This window comes from Lathyrus oleraceus, chromosome 7, assembly GCF_024323335.1.
Source record: "Lathyrus oleraceus cultivar Zhongwan6 chromosome 7, CAAS_Psat_ZW6_1.0, whole genome shotgun sequence".
Classification (NCBI taxonomy): domain Eukaryota; kingdom Viridiplantae; phylum Streptophyta; class Magnoliopsida; order Fabales; family Fabaceae; genus Lathyrus; species Lathyrus oleraceus.
Genome location: NC_066585.1, coordinates 445,693,770 through 445,711,212, shown reverse-complemented (window position 1 = coordinate 445,711,212; position 17,443 = coordinate 445,693,770). Strand labels below are relative to the sequence as shown.

Here is a 17,443-nt window from a genome sequence, read left to right as displayed (position 1 = left end):
TACCACACATCGAACGGATTTATAAATCTACATTCGGAAAAGCGTCATTTATCTCTACTCAACAATCGTGGCCGAAACATTGTTTGGTATCTCTTAAGACAATATATCTTTCATTTATGAAAAAGGTTTTTGATTAATCGCACGGCGGCGAGAAAGAGTTTGATTGGTTGGATGTATTTTGAGTGATGGCGAGAACTTGGATGAGCGAGATATACATCTCGAATCCTAGCCTCAGGAGTGCACGGTATACACCATGTTCCATTTCCATCTTTATTGAAAAAGTATTAAGGTATGAATTAGGTATTTTGAAGTTTGAAAGACGAGTACTTGTGACCTACAAGCTCTTACAGCTTGGGTCTAATACTCGGGACTACGTCTGGACATTCCACCCAGGCAGTCTGTTTCTTTCCCATATTGCTAAGAAAATGATTCGAATATTTATGAATGTTTTGGAGGGAAGACGAATATTTATGGCTTGCAAGCTCTTACAGCTTGAGCCTAATATTCGGGATTACGACTGGATATTCCCTCCAGGTAATCTTTTTCTTCCAACTTTATTAAGAAGATGGTTTGAGATATTTACAGGTGTTTTGGAGAGAAGACGAATATTTATGGCTTGCAAGCTCTTACAGCTTGAGCCTAATATTCGGGATTACGACTGGACATTCCATCCAGGTAACCTTTTTCTTCCAACTTTATTAAGAAAATGATTTTGAATATTGGAGTGTTAAAGAGAAGACGAATATTTATGGCTTGCAAGCTCTTACAGCTTGAGCCTAATATTCGGGATTACGACTGGACATTCCATCCAGGTAACCTTTTTCTTCACGCTTTATTTAGAAGGTGATTTGAGGTATTTACGGATATTTTGGCGAGAAGACGAATATTTATGACTTACAAGCTCTTACAGCTTGAGCCTAATATTCGGGATTACGACTGGACATTCCATCCAGGTAATCTTTTTCTTCACGTTTTATTTAGAAAATGATTTTGAATATTGGATTAAAACAATTAAAGCACCGAGGTTTGAAATTATTGATAGTTAAGTTGATGTTGCTTAAGAGCTCATTGTAAGAAGGCCCAAGAGTAAGCCATGTGAGGTTGATGGCGATGCTTAAAAACAATCGACTTACAAGGGTATGAAAATGGACTCGACATTGAATCGAGAAATATGATTTTAATAGTTTTAAAATGGTTTTGAATGAATGATGAAATTAATAAATAAATAAAAAACAGATCAACCATGAGTATAATAAAAACATAAACATAAAATGAAATGCTAAAAGAAATGAAATACTAAAGGAAATACAAACACTAAAAGAAATACAAATACTAAAAGAAATAAAATGCTAAAAGAAAATAAAATGCTAAAAAAAGCCACACATGAGTATTGAACCCACTCCACTTAAGACTATGTAAACCACTCCTCTCCACCAGGTCATTTATCATTAGTTATTATCTTAATGCTAACTTAAATATATAAACTAAGATAGATTAAAAAAGAATTAAAATAAAAAAACTAAATAATAAAAAAAACTGTTGGTCTACTAGTAATTAAACCCAGCCGCATGGCTGTTGGGTTTACAAAGGGGAATAAGTTGGAAATGGTAAAAAAGAATCATAGTTAATTACCAATATTAATATCTACATCCAAAAGTCACTAAATGGGATTAAAAGGTTTTTAACCAGACTTAAAGTGAATAATAAAAATAAAAAAGGAAATGAAACGGATTGGACAGAATTCTTCCTCTCTCAATTTCTCGTCCTCTCCATCGCTCTCACCATCTCACGATTTCACCTCTCTCACTCACTGCCGCTCTCTCTCATTCACTCTAACTCAACAAAACGCCTCTCAATACAAAATGCAAACTGTTCTTCCCAACAGAAACAAAATCCATTTGGAAAAGGCGAAGAACAATACAAAGATTCGGCAACAAACGAAACATATACCTTCGATTGGCCCTGAATAGTGGTGCATCACGAAATAAGAATGAAATAGAGGTCAGAGATGAAGACTCACCTCTTGCAATGGGATTGATCAACAAAATTTGACGACCAGGTAATCGTCCTCTTCAACTCCTCCGAGCGCTCCTTTTTTATATTTCGTTAAGCTTTTTTGAACTGTAGCCACAAAGATCCTCTTGGGTTTCTCCGTCGCCGCTATCTCTAACCCTCTCTCAATTTTTTTCGTCTTTTTTTTTTCCCTCCTCTCTGAATCGCTTTCTTCCTTTTATCCTCACAGATTAGGGTTTTGGTTTGATGCTCAAAAGCTCAAAGAAGCAAATTCCAGAAGTGCTTTTTCTGCTCAGAAACGAGTTTGTCCTCTTTGATGCTATCTTCCAGAAACGGTAATATGGGCTCTTGCTTTCTCTTCGCTTTTCGTCTCTATTCAAATTTGGGAATTTTTTTGGAATTTCACTGCTTGATGGTTATCTTGTTTACTGCAGTGAAGTCATTGGAGATTCCAAAAGCAATTTTCGGTTTTCGATTATCTCATGCAGCTGACTAATAGTTGGGCGCTCCGCTTCTAAGACACTCCATATCAGTTTCTCGCTTTCAGTATATAATTCAAAAGAGAGCAAATGTGTTTCCAATGAATCAGGTGAACTCTTCTGCAGCAACTTTCTCTTTGAATTCTGAAAGATTTCCATCTTGTAATCTAGATTTTGAAACTTGGGAATTGACTCCAATAACTGCTAATCCTGTTTTATCCGATGAAATGGCAGGAACAGATTTGAGAGGTCGTGCGCTTGTGCTTTACATTTTTCGTGCAAACAAACTCCTTTGATAAGGGTGCTGTCATTCGGGCTTCCAGATGCTACACATTTGACCTTTACATAATTACCGGGATCCATACTGCCGCCTTTACTAGTGTCTGGTTACAGAAGATGTTCCTGTCAATAATGTTGTTAGGTTGCAGAGGGAAATGGCATGATATGTTTGTGGTCCAGGCTGAAGAGTGAAACATGCAGGGTCAGCCTTCCTTTTCCGCGGTTATAGAAGAAAAGCATGGCATTACAATTGCTCACAAAACCCCGATAGAAGTTGGTCAAGAAGGATAAACTTTATCGGATGGAACACTTACGGTTAATGGATAACAAACTGCGAATGCACACTTAACAAACGGCAGCAAGTTGCAGTAGAGAAGAACAACCATAAGCTGCAGTGGATTTTTAGGCGTCCAAAGCTTCTAACGAGAATCGAAATCAAAGTTGTTGCCGAGACAAACTGCAAAAGCTGTTAATGGAAAATAGAAGCAGCAACAACCAAATGACATGTCACAGAGTTGCTACAAAACCGCATACCACCAAACTCCATTCAGCGGAAAACACGTGCAAGCTTCAACGACAACACCAACTGTGGAAATTTGAACTTACAATGGGACTCGACCTTTCTACGGCATTTGTACTATGGCTAATGGTATTGGAATCATTATCCATTTTCTTTAAATTATCACGCACGCAGGATTTAGAGATTGAGTATGATTTTGTTAAGGATTGTTGCAGGGCCTGCTATCACTACCGTTATGACGTTTTGGGCGATACAAGGCATAGCTCCAGTTCAAGGATGTTAAGTTCCCGCAAATTGTAACAAGCTAAACATCAGAAGCAACTCACCCTATAATTATTAACCAATCACAATAACAGCATCCTCGTCGTCAACCGAAGTGAGCATAACAATTAACACTCCATTATATCTTCTGCTGTGGGGAGCCAAACAATTATCAGCGGTTACGGTGAGTTTTTTCGATGCTGTCACGTTCTTTCCAATTTTCTGTTGTGGCCTTTGTAACCGAAATATGGACTGCTGTGATGTGCTGGAAAACAAAACAGGGTTGTAATAAAATGACCATTTCTGTGTGTATTATGCAGGTTATGGTTGATGTGATCGGTTATGGACCGGGAACAAAGAAATTGGTTGTAAGCTTCATAATAATTTGCAATTCCTTTATAACAGTTGTAGGCTTCTGAGAAATTGTTGTATTGTTTGGTTGAGTCAATTTGTCTTCCATTTGTGACGGTATCCGATCCCTTGTTTTTTTTGGAGCGCTCTAATATTGAACTGCAGTTTTTCATTGTGCAGGCCTTAAGAAGACCATGATTCCAAAGTTTGATCATGAATAATGTCCAACACCAATGTAGAGCTCGGAATGGGATCAACTCTTCTGCACGATGCTTCGAAAATGCCTCACAAGCCCACGGCACAATGACCACCAGCCAGTGCCCCTTGTTGTTTTTGACGGTTGCAGTCTTGGATGTTATACTAGATGAATGATTAACATGAGAATCCATCTTCCTTCCCGTGATCTTAGAGTGAGAAGATTGTTAGCAAAATCAGACACAGTATCGGTGGACGAAACTTTATTTCGAATAGCCGTTGTAGGTTGCTATTGTTGCATACCATGATGTGAGACATAGTTCTGTCATTTGCTCAAATATGTTTCTAGCCATATGCAGTTTTCCAGACTTAGCATACATAGTAATAAGATAATTATTTACAGGGAGCTTATTACCATGGAAAAATTGATAACTGTAACAGTGAACTTCCTTGACAAATCATAGACATCCAAGCTGGGATAATGTTTGAATGAGACCAATTAGAGTAACAGAGTCAATATTTAGATTCTTTTTTTTTGCAGCAGACGAAACAAATTTATGGCTTCGTCAATGTGGCAGTGAACAAAAATGACCCAACTCCCATGGCTTTGTCAATTGTTGGGGTCCAACTCCCATGGCTCCATTAGCTAATGCGTTTTTCCTTGGTCTCGCATCAGTGATATATAGCTTTCTCCTTGCCATCAAGGTTGCTGCAAAGTGCAGCCACAAGTTTTTCATCCATGTTGCTCCTCATATTCCTCATGAGACCAACTAAAGGCTGGGAAGAACGTGCAAGAGCTGCGCCAGTAACAGGATGACACCAAGAAATTACAGGCAGTCGGCATCTTGCACGGAATTTGCAAGCCTGGAGCACTTCATCATCACTAATGCTCTTTGGAACAACCAAAGCAAATGGATAATTCTGGCACATTGTATAACTGGAATTCACACCACTTATTCTCCATAAGTCATTTGACAAGGTGAAGGACCCACTTTCAGTCATGTCCATTGAAGCATGATGTGAAACTTTGCCAATAAGTCGAAAATATTCATCTAATAAGCGCACCAACGAAGAAGTGTTCTGAAAACTGGAAGGCCTGGCCATAAAAGCATAAAGATCCCATAATATTGTTGGCTTTGTACACTTCAGTAGTGCATCATATATTGCACGTCTCTGTTTCGCACGAGGCCTAAAACCAAAGACTATAATTCTCATATCTTTCCCAATCACCTGCAGCAGTCTCTGTGTTGGTGTCTTGTCTAATTGACGAGTATTTGACTGAACCTTAAGTCTTGTCTAATTGACGAGTATTTGACTGAACCTTAACTGCTGTCTTGTTAAACTTCTCAATGGTTGCTAGCAGCTTTGAAATGTTAATGTGTTGGTTTGAATTTTGCATTTCGTTTCAAACATTGTAATCAAAGGTCCGTGAAATGAAGCAATGGCTTTGGTTTGAATGAGTTTGGTTTGTAATTAGGATGCTTTTACTTGGTGAAATATGGTTTTTTTTGGAAATGCTTGAAAGCTAAATATTATTGAATGTTATGAAATGTGTGTATGTGCTATTTTGATTTGGGATGAACTATGGATGGAAAATGGATCATGTTTGGTTATAAAATGGATTTTTAGAAATAATCTAAGACTAATCTAAATATCAATCTAAATAATAATAAAAAATCCGTAAAAAACCAAATTAAAATCAAATTAATTCATAATTTGTTAAAATTACTTTGATATCAATTCTAACATTTATTTGAAAAGTAAAATCAAATAGAGTTTGAATCATTAGTAAAAATAACAATTAAAATTAAATTGAAATTTGGAATTAAACTTAATTCGAAATTAAAATCAAATTGAAAATTAAAAAAAAAAGTTAAATAATTAAAATCCATTTTATAATCAAAAAACACCATGATCAAAAAAGGCATAGACAATGACCAATGTGTAACAAAAATATGAATGTATGCAAATGAACCTTAGGCCAAGTGCCAAACAAAAAATGAAAAAATGAAAAAAAATTCAGGACCAAAATCGGGGTATGACACTTACGTCTTGTAGACTTCCTTATCTTTCTTCTTATGATATTTGGTGAGACTTGAATAAGTAGTTCTATAATCCTATGATTTCCCACCCCTTATTGTCTTGTCTACGAGGGGCTAGGCGAAGTATTGCGTATAAAAAGCAGGAAGGTCTTTGTGAGGCAGCAATGCGAGATCTCCCTCAGATCTTTCTCGTAGCCTCTGTGGTACTTATTTATGCTTAACTCAAGGAGTTTCTACTATACGCTTCGGGTCTTACCTTATTTCATGCTGATCGAAGCGTTATCCCTTCTTATCCCCTCTTTGTATGAATATTTCATGCATGGGAAATCGGTTGAATTTTTTAATAAGGGGTGAATAGACCCGTGTGTGTTTACGTGTGTGTGTGTATGTGTGTATGTGCGCGTGCATGCATGAAAGGGTTCGGGAGGGCGGACGGGCGTGCATGCGTCCGTGTACGTTTATGTGTGTGTGTGTTTGTGTGTGTGTGTGCGCGTGCATGCATGAAGGGGTTCGGGAGGGCGGACGTGCATGCATGCGTCCGTGTACGTTTATGTGTTTGTTTGTGTATGTGTGTGTTTGTGTGTGTGTGTATGTGTGTGTGTGTATGTTTGTGTGTGTGTATGTGTTTGAGAGAGAGAGAGAGAGAGTACACCAAAATATATAGTGGTTTAGCTCTATCCCCCTCGCAGGAGCCTACTCAACTCACCAATAGTTTCCCATTGGAAGATGTTTTCTTGCACTATGTTTTGACAAATATTGCAAGAGTTCATACAATCACTAATTTAAAATAATACTGACAAAATTAAATCTCCTATCTGGATCTTGACATGTATATAGCTTAATTCCGAACTCTAATCAAAATATTTCCTCAATTCTTGCTTCTTGAATCTTTCAACTTCATCAATCTTCTGACAATCTACGTGTGTGGCAATCACCCCTTGATTCCACCGGTTTCTTAAGCAGTGAATTATTTGAAGATTGAGAAGAACACCGCCTTGTATGTAACCTTCCACATATCCACTACCAAGGCCAGCTGGAGAGAAGAATCTCCTTATTTTCATTGGAATTTGTCACTACCAATGACAACAACCTCAATCTTGCAAGCTTCATGAAAAATCCTTACCAAACCTTTAAGAACAATTAGATTCAAGATAATGTCTCCCTCAACAATTATAAATCTCTCATGATTAAGACCTGAAATCAAAACTAGAGGTTGAACATGAAATCAATTTTGTTTGCAAAGGGTTTTTGAGTTTTCAAAAATGAGAGGCTATTTATTTCACAAAATCACTTTGTATATTATGAAATTTCTTTTTGAAAATAAGATGACAAAATGAATTTATATGTGCTTGAGATTAAGCACACAAATGGACGAAAAAATCTAGTTAGATTCGAGTCAAGAAAATTTCATGACTTGAGTCAAATGAGTGACTAGAGTAAAACAATATCTCATAAAGAAATTGACCCATTTTTCATGAGATTCGAGTCACCTGTATATCTCATTCGAGTCACAAAGCCTAATGATTCCAATCAAGTATAAAGCTTGATTCAAGTCAAACTGGGTAGAGCCAAACATAAAAATGAGGAAAATGGTGTGAATCGAGTCATGTATAAAGTATGATTCGAATCAAATGAGGCAGAGGCTGACATGATCTGTCCGATTTAAATCAAGTGCAACTTGTGATTCAAGTCACAAAGTCACCTGATTGGGATCAAGTTAAAACTGTGATTTGAGTCACAAAGTTTGAAAAAATTTTATTTGCTCCTGTTCAATTTTATTTGAGTCAGGATATGTATATAATTTGAGTCATGCACAAGAAATATCAATTTTCATGTTTTTCAAAATACTTTGAGATTTCTCTTTCCACCTAACTTGAACCAATAACACATATGATTCTTGTTCCACTAACTCAACCAATTGGCTAAAAGCATCATGATCAAACTCAAATATAACAATTGAATTATGCATGTTAAAACTGAATTGATTCAAAACTTGATCCACAAATGTGCAATCATGAAGGAGACTCAATAAATAATAATAAACGAAATGAAAGCGATAAGACAAGCAACAAAACTGTATTGGGGTTCTCCCTCTAAATGTATCAGGGACATGCAACTTCAATATGCCCGTCAACACATAAAAAGAATTACAATATAGTATAATTGAATAAAACTAAAATATCAAATCAATAGAATAGTACAAAGCCAGCTGCATGGTTCAACGACTCTAATCAACTTCGTCTATCAAAGCCTAATCAAGAGTAAATTAGCTACTCATAGTTAAACAGATAATTACTATGAGTTTAGAGGATCAATACATGAGAATAAAGGAAGAAAAAGGTCTTCAGTGGTGAAAATCTCCAATTCTTGAGCTATAATATTGCCTAGTCGTCACTTATGTATCTTCAAATCATAACCCTTGGGAGAGTGGCTTCTTTTTCCTTTTAATCGGAAAAAAACGTGTTAGTCAAATTATCCATCGTGACCAAAATATAAAAGCATCGCAATCACGATAGATTTTCCTCACGACCACGATAGAGGCGTCGCAGTCATGGTAATTCCAGTAGCCAAAATACACATTTTTCTTCCTTTTTCTTATTTTTTATTCTAAGTTCACAATTCCTTCACTTCTTTTATTCTTCCTATTTTTTTCACTTTAATTAATATTTATCTCCAAATTACACCAATTCGATCAAAAATTCTCATGAATATTATGCAATGACAAAGTGTCAAAATGTCATTAATGTCCTTCGAATAAGTTTTTGTTGTTATACTAGAGAAAGAGGATAACAATGTTGCCAAGGGGGCCACAATGATTCATGCATGAGGATAAATCATGTATGATTTTCTCGAGGGGCGACAAAGATTCCTCTGTGAGGATCCAACATGTGTAATTGCCTCAAAAGGCCATCAAAGATTCCTACATGAGTATTTAGCATATACAGCCACCTTGTAAAGTGATTTCAATAAGATCTCTTTCTCTTCTCTATTTCCTACAAAAGAGTAACGATGATCCTATTTCATATCATAATATGAGGGGCCTTATTAAAAAACCCATGTTCCTTGTTGGCAACGTAGGGGAAATGAGTGTTCCCTTCCAAACAAAGAATGTCACAATTTTAGCCTTACAAGAGGCAAAGATTATAACTTGCATAAATAAACCTAAACAATAAATGAAACTAAGTTAAACTTGGCTTGGAGCTTAAACAATTAATTTTTTTTTAACAAACATCTTTTCCTACTGCCATCGCATCTTACAAGAATGGAACAACCAAGTATTCATCCTCATGAGATTCCTTTCATTTTTTGGCCCCCAACTTGACGCCTACAACATTCACACCCGTGGTCCTAATATTCTTAAGCTTCATTCTCTCTACCTAGAACTTCATGGTGATTTATTGATCTCACTGGTGACCTCGACTTGCCCATCTAGGAGTAGGTACTTCATGAAGAGATATAATGCAGATAGGGTGGCTCCCAACTGGATAAAAGCATGCCACCCTGTAATCATGTTGTATGAGGAAAGAGCATCTATAACAAGGTATCTGACCTTAAACGTCGTTTTGTCTCTAGTGGTCGAGGTGTAGTGATTCTTCAATGAGTGTTGTGATATGTTAGGATTAGAAGTACGTTTTTTCCGCATATATGGCCTTCTTTTCAATGTTTCTTTCCTCGCCTTTTATATAACATTATGCACGTGTCACCACCTCAACCAAGGAAGTTGTTGGCCTATGAGTGAGAATTTTCATTAAATTGTCTCGTCCTTAGACCGTTTTGAAATCCTCATATGAGCACTTCTTGGATAGGGTGAAGGACCTTGATTATCACCTTATTAAAAAAGACGAGGTACTCCTCGGAGATTCATAGGGGCCTTGGCGAATGTTGAAAAGGGAGGTGGCAATCATCTTTCTATGCATACATACTATGAATTAATGGGCTAGTTTCTTCACAAAGTCTTTAAAACTAGTGGTTAAGAGCCGAGAAAGCCCTATGTACCACCTTAGAGTCGCACCTCTGAAGACACTAGAAAGGATCTTACACTTTAAGGAATCAAGAGCCCCAATAATTTACATTTGCATGTTGACGGAGGTGACATGTTCATACATGGAGGTTGAAATTCTATGGCATTAGAGCCTATCATGTTTCAATATAGAGAGGTTGAGGTTCCAGTATTTCAACCTTTTCTGTAGGGTCAACCTCCTGCTGGCATTGCTGGATGTGGAGGACGTTATCCTCCAAGATTTGATTATGGCGGTGTAAATTGTCCATGACACCTTGCATATCTTCCATGGTTTTATCCTCTGTCGGATTCACTATTGGACAAAGTTGGTACCTTCTTATTTACCATGATGGATAAAGGAACTAGACGCGAGGATAGGAATTTGAATGAGTGCAATAGTGGGGGTCCGGGTCTATTTTACCGGGGCCTACGACGGGCACCAATTATACTTTATAAAAGTAAAATGAGACAACCTCTAAAGATTTTTAATATTTGTTATGAGGTTTTATAGCTAGCTCATGCAGGGAGGTTGGAAGCCATGTATGTGTTTTTTTTATAATGAGATGAATTTATTCTCAGTCCCAGGGTTAAGGTATTTATAGCAGTATATGGGTCTAGATCACAGACTCCCAAAAAGTAGGAACCATTTCCAAGAGAGTGTGGAAATGGGGCAATTAGTCCATCCACTATTTAAGAGTGTATGGTTAGTTTCCCACAGACTCTTTCTCCGTATTTATTTGAACTTGGGATATGTTACTTCCATGTTTCCAAGGAATGACAATCAATTTGAAAGATGGGCGTCACATCCAAATTATGGGTGCTCGATCTGGTAAACTGGCGATTAGGAACACCTTGTGAGCGGGGTGTTATGTCATTCTCCTCTCACGTCTCCCTTTGTTGGCACATCACAAATATACTAATACAGATATCAAGCATGACTCCAAGAAATTTAGCTTAAAAGGAGGTAAAAACTCCAATCTTAGCTGAGAAAGCTTACAAAAATGTTCCTAAATTATTCCTAAATATTTCATCACAAGTTGATATTCTAGGATTTGCTCTTGAAGATTTATTCGTGTTGCACTTAATCCAATTATGACTAGGAAAACACCAAATAACTAGTATAATTCTAGTTGTGGAAAGAGATCAACATTTAATGTCAAAGCATTTAATAATTATAAACTCGTAAATTGAAGAGTGTAACGATATATTAGGCTCTAAGAAGGGGTAATGTACGTAAAAGTGAGGAAGGACAACAAATGTGCGAGGAGATAATTATTCAATGAAGCCATCAGCCGCCCAAAATGGGCCATAAAGCCTTCAGGATCTTAGTATTAGCTCGTCTGGTTGGACTTAGTCTACCTGGACTCTTTTCCACTTCTCTAGCAGATGTGGAAGATGTTGTGCCACATGACAACGAAATAGAAGAATGGATCAAAGAAAGAATATATTTTCCGTCCCCATAATCTAATAGTGGAACGGAAGTAACTTCCATCAACTCAAGTTTAAAAGGTTCTATAAACACCTCAACGTTAAGGTTGATGAGGGATATTTTGAATCCACGAAATACCCGAAAATATAAAGCTTCTCAACCTCGTAAGCAAGTTCTAACCTCACCGAAAAAACTACAAAATAGGACTTTTTTGCAATCGTGAGCTTGCCGTAAACCACCACAAACTCTAAAGGTCTCTGGCCACCACTATCAGAACAGGGGGTGCCACGCATCGGTACTTTTTAGCAAATACAAACAATCACTACTAAAAACTCTGAATTAGAGACCGAGAAAACTTAGAAATCGGTCACTATAATGTTTAGCGACCAATAAAGTGACTATAATTTTTCAAACCTTTAGCAACGTATTCAGTGACTGAAATAAATTAAAGATAAATGAAAATAATTGCTGTATACAAGTATCAAACACATGCCCTTGGGTTGTAAACTATACGTGCTACCACTAAGATGCATCATAACAATTGTTAATTTCATATTTAAACGGGTATATATTAATAGAATATATTTAAATTATTATGATGTCATTTAAATTATATATTTTTTATTAAATTAATAAATTTATGTTTATCAATTTTATTAATATAAATATATGTTTTATATATTATAAAAATAAAAATGTGAAACCTTGACTAAAACCTAAAAATTAGGATGAATTTCAAAATGAGAGAAAATTAGGATGGAAATAATAACTTAAAAAAGAAAACCACCAAAATTATTAGTGATCGAAATCTCGGTCATTGAATTTTTTTAATAAATTAATTTTGTATAAAAATATATTTTGTGACTTAATTATATGGTCACAAAATTTCAGTCACCAATTCGGTAACTAATTTTATTTGATGATTGATTTAGCAACTTTAAATTTTTTATTAACATGATGTCAAAGTTTGGTCGCTAATTTGGAGACTAAATGGACCAGAATTATTCAATCACTAAATCGATCACTAAAAACGAATTTTCTAGCCGTGAGTACATGTGTCTCTTAAAAGATGTAGATGTTATATATATATATATATATATATATATATATATATATATATATATATATATATATATATATATATATATATATATATATATATATATATATATATATATATATATATACCAATTTATTTCTAGTGTAAACTTAACACGCAAGAAATGATATCATTTTGAAATTTGATATCATTTTAAGGATCTGGTGGTGATGCTTGATGATGATTTTTTTGCTTCAACAATTCTGAATTGATTACACATTTTCTCTTATTTTATAGATACATAAAAGATAGTTTTAAACCACCAAGAGCCATATTTAGTCTTCCAACCAAGAGCCATGAATAAACCACCAGGTTTTAAAAGGTGACCGCAATAGTTGAAATTTTGATGAATCACAGCTAAACGAAGTTTGATGTGGTCTCAAACCACATTTTAAATGGAGTTTGATGAGCCACTTTGTGACTGTGATTCGCAAACCTGTTTTTGAAACCATGTTTTTTTCCATGAAGTTTTCAAATTCTTAATTTTGCTGAAATTCTTATTTGTTCAAAAACTTTATAACCTATGGAATATAGTGCTACTTCAGGTCCTGCTAACTTACCTTAAATGTAATTTTTTCTTACTTTGTTAGCTGCATTTGTGGAAACTCTCAAATGACTTGAAGCAAAACTATGGAGAACCAATGCAAGGCCTTAATTAACAACAGTTATTAAACTGAAACTTTCAAACAAAACTAGTTATTTAACATCAAATCATATACATTCATTCAATAACATAAAAATAACACAATCAACCGGTGAAAATTTATAATCATATATAACTTCTCAGACATCAAATTACATGACAGTAGAATATAATTCATTCTCTTTCAACATAAACATCAAAAAGTAACAAGCAGTGGCACAATTACACTCATTCTTCTTCAGGATCATTAGTCGGGAGCTCGTTCAAATCAAAGTTTCGAACAACTCTTGACTCCGCTGTTTCACCTTCGCTCAGGTTCTTCTCCTCCTTCCCCACTGTTTCATCAATACCATCACTTGTTAGCGGCACAAATGGTTTCTGCATCATCTCAGTTTCATTCCCATTGCTTGAAATTTTCATCCTCTTATACTCAGAACGATTTAAATCAAGATTCGCAACTGATTCGCGAGACATATCCAACGACGGTATTGGAGGAGCATTATTAGAAACTCCATGATCAATAAGATATCTCCTGCACCTTTTCTTGGTATTATACAATCTTGGTGGCAAATAACTCAACAAGTCAACAGCTGGTAACTCTTCTTGTTGACAAGGCTCCAATGCAGCAGGTGAATGCCTTTTCAGTTTGGCATCACCGTTATTAGGATAACTTGGAGAAGAAGATAAAAAGAAAGTGATCTTGATAGTTTTGTGAGCCTTATCACCATGTATCTGTTGCTTGTTGGAGCGATGACAAGTCTTGTGACCGCCGAGTGCTTGGCCAGTGGTGAATACTTTGTCACAAAACTCACATTTGTAAACAGGCCATCCTTTCTCATCATATTGTTGTTTATCCTTGCTGTTGTTTCTGACTTTATGAAACGAAGGAGGTGAAGAAGATTTCAAACTATTTTAAAAGATTCGGTTAAACTATTTTAAATTTATTTTTCAAAAATTGAATTGTTTTAAAAATAACATTTTTTTTGAAAAATATTATTTTTAATTCATTTAGAACATATCAAATTATTTTTAAATTCATTTTTATATATCAAATTATTTATTAATATATCTTAATTAAAGCTAATGTTCAGACTATTCGTATCTATGTTAAGAGTGTTTTTCAATAGATAGATTAATCTGGAATTCTGGATGGATTAGTCTGCAATTATTGGTGGGGAACTAAAAAGTATAAAAGAAATATATGATGGGCTAATTAAAACAAGCTTTGCCTTAATAAGAACAAAGAAGGATTTGGTTGAAGGGTTTCAGAATAATCAATATTTTTAATGATGTTCTTTTGGCTAAACAATCTTGTGTTTTAAGTGAGGAAGTTGTTATGAAAGGAGTATTACTGTAATTATAAATAATAATGATTTAAGGAGGGGATAGTTTATCTTAATTATGATTTTTTTCAATGTGATGCTCAGTCCAATCATAGGAAAGATATACAGAAAGGATTTATTGATTCTTATTTGGTCAATTCTTTAGTTAAATAGAAATAGAATCTCATTTAGAAATTGAATCCTAAATAATCAGTGATATGTTTGAGATTGCCAAATCAATGGATTAGTTGTTTTATCATACATGACCTTATTTTTGTTATTTTCCAATTATATCAACCTAAACTTAAATTACAAAATCCCCTTTTAGTTAATTCTAATTTTGCTTAGTTAACTCATAATTTAGTGAGAAAGCAAGAGAGAGGAAATGGTAATTCTAGAAAGAGAAATTTATAGGGGATGTTTAAGGGGAATGAGAAACACTTCTAAATATCATGTGTTTATGTGATTTATATATTTAGAGTTGAAGAGGTTAAAAAACACTTGGATGAAAATAGAGTTTATTCTTAGGAATATTTAAGGCTAATTTCTTGTAATATTTTTATAATAACATTTTAAGTATATTGAATTTTAGAGTTACTCTCCCTTATAGTATATTGGTTTAATTAAACTAGGTAAATAATTTCATTGTGTAATCTTCATTTAATTGTTTAACATTTTTCTACATGTACATTAATTTTCCTTAAGGCCATTTATTTTGGTTACCGTTTTTCTTTGTCCCACGCATAGAAAAGGTTTACGTGTGGTTCAACCTTTAAATTTTACCACAAATGGCATCCACATAGGGGAAATGGGTTATGTTTACAAATAAGCACTCTGAGTTCTAAATTGGACATCTAGAACTTTTATGGAGACAAACATTTAAACTCTGGAAGATAAAGATGAAAACAATTTTAACTTTAAAAAGCGTGCATAAGCATTGTAGGGCGAGACATTGATGTTCACAGATGAAGTTTTAAGGGATATTTTTAGAGAGAAGACTAAGACTTTGATATGTGTCAAGTTGAATCATTGTATATAACTAATTTCCTGGCTCACAAATTATGTCTGAAACAACAAGTGTACTCGTTATAAATGGTAGAGAACAAATCCATTTGGGAGTAATTCATAGAATTTTTCAATGTCATTTTCTTGGAGAATATTAAAGCGAAGATTAATGATGAGGACAAGAATCTAATATTATTAACCTTATTAGACAAATCCTTTGAGCATTCATAGAATACTATTATTTATTGTAAGGAAGGTATTGTCATCATGGATGAAATTAAAATAGTTACTGTTGGTGTAAGCCCTAGAGGCCAATATTTTTGGTACTTGTATCAAATTATTTATTAATAATAAAAGGTTTTTTATTTATTATGTTTGTCTAATAAAGTCCCTAGAATAGATAGTCCGTTTAATGTATCAAGTGTGACTTAATCATGAGATCACATTAAACATAAAAACACTATTCTTAAAGTATCCATAGTCGAGCTTTATTGTGAAGTGGGATAACATTAAAGCATTAAGACTATTATGTATATAGACTGATGATCACATCTCATGGATCATAAATAAGGAGTTATCAAGTCTTAAACATAGGTATGAATATTAAGAGTAATATTTATACTGGATTGACCCGCTATGAGAATACTATATAGAATGTTATGCAAACTGTCATAAGTTATTCTCATGGTGATAATGGTGTATACCACCCTTCGACCTGAAACCACTATGGACCCTAGATGTAGAGTCGAGTGCCTTATTGTCGATCAAACATTGTCCGTAACTAGATGACCATAAAGACAGTTGATGGGTACTCCACGAAGCATGCTAAGGGACATGAGTGACCTAGATGGAATTTGTCCATCCTACGTAACAAGATAAATGTCTATGGGCCCAATATTGAACTGGACAAGGATGACACGGTCTATACCTTGTGTTCAATATAGACATAAGGGCCAAAGGGTAATTGTATACATAAGTATTATCACAAAAGGATTTGTCAGATCACATGACATTTTTGTGTCTTGGGTAGCAGTGATGTGTTGCTAGATAGCGCTCACTGTCTATTATGTTAAATACATGATTTGATATAATTGTCAATGTTTTGAAAACCTACAGGGTCACACACAAAAGGACGGATTAATGAGAGATAGAATAACTAAGGAACACCATAAGGTATGGTGCACTTAAGTGAATTGTAGAACATCGTAAGGTACAGTGTACTTAAGTAGAATACGAAATATGGTAAGGTACCACGCGCTTAAGTGATTTTGGCATATTATAAGATATGGGCCACATACACTTAAGTGGGCTTTTTAGCTTGCAGCCCACATAAGTGGTTCTATAAATAGAACCCTTGTGCAGAAGCATTTGTGCAGTTGCAATTTCGTTTCTCTCTCTCCCTCACTCAAAACCTTCATTCGTAGCAGCTAGCACTGAGATTGAAGGAATCCGTTCGTGTGGACTGAGTAGACGCGTTGTCATCGTTCAACGTTTGTGATCGCTCCGTAGATCTGCATCAAAGGTTATAATCGCCACAAGAGGTAATGATTTTATCACTGATCATGCTCATTCGTAAGGATCACTAAAGGAGAAATTTTAAATTCTGCTGCGTTTTGGATCGCTCTTCTCCTTCAGTTACAATGTCCAAGGAGCTTAAATTATGAAATACTTGAAGGTCAATAATAATTGTGAAGACTTATGTATCTTAAGATGAGGGGTAAGAGTGAAGGGAAGTCCAAATCCAAGGGTTTTGATAAGTCAATGTTAAAATGTTTTATTTTTCATAAAATTGGCCTCTTCATGAT

General features: G+C 35.0%; 2 protein-coding genes across 2 annotated transcripts; both read right to left on the bottom strand.

Moving 5' to 3' along the window:
- Positions 1–4,770: 4,770 nt before the first annotated feature.
- On the bottom strand, positions 4,771–5,497 carry LOC127104282 (phosphatidylinositol-3-phosphatase myotubularin-1-like). Its single transcript, XM_051041472.1, has 2 exons — positions 5,420–5,497; positions 4,771–5,382 (listed from the first exon to the last, which is right to left on the bottom strand). Exons 1-2 carry the CDS (start codon positions 5,495–5,497, stop codon positions 4,771–4,773), a joined length of 690 nt encoding a protein of 229 aa, XP_050897429.1.
- An 8,042-nt stretch (positions 5,498–13,539) lies between these two features.
- LOC127104281 (uncharacterized) lies at positions 13,540–15,778 on the bottom strand. The gene is made up of 2 exons (XM_051041471.1): positions 15,717–15,778; positions 13,540–14,218 (listed from the first exon to the last, which is right to left on the bottom strand). The coding sequence occupies exons 1-2, from the start codon at positions 15,776–15,778 to the stop codon at positions 13,540–13,542; spliced, it is 741 nt and encodes a 246-aa protein (XP_050897428.1).
- Positions 15,779–17,443: the final 1,665 nt, after the last annotated feature.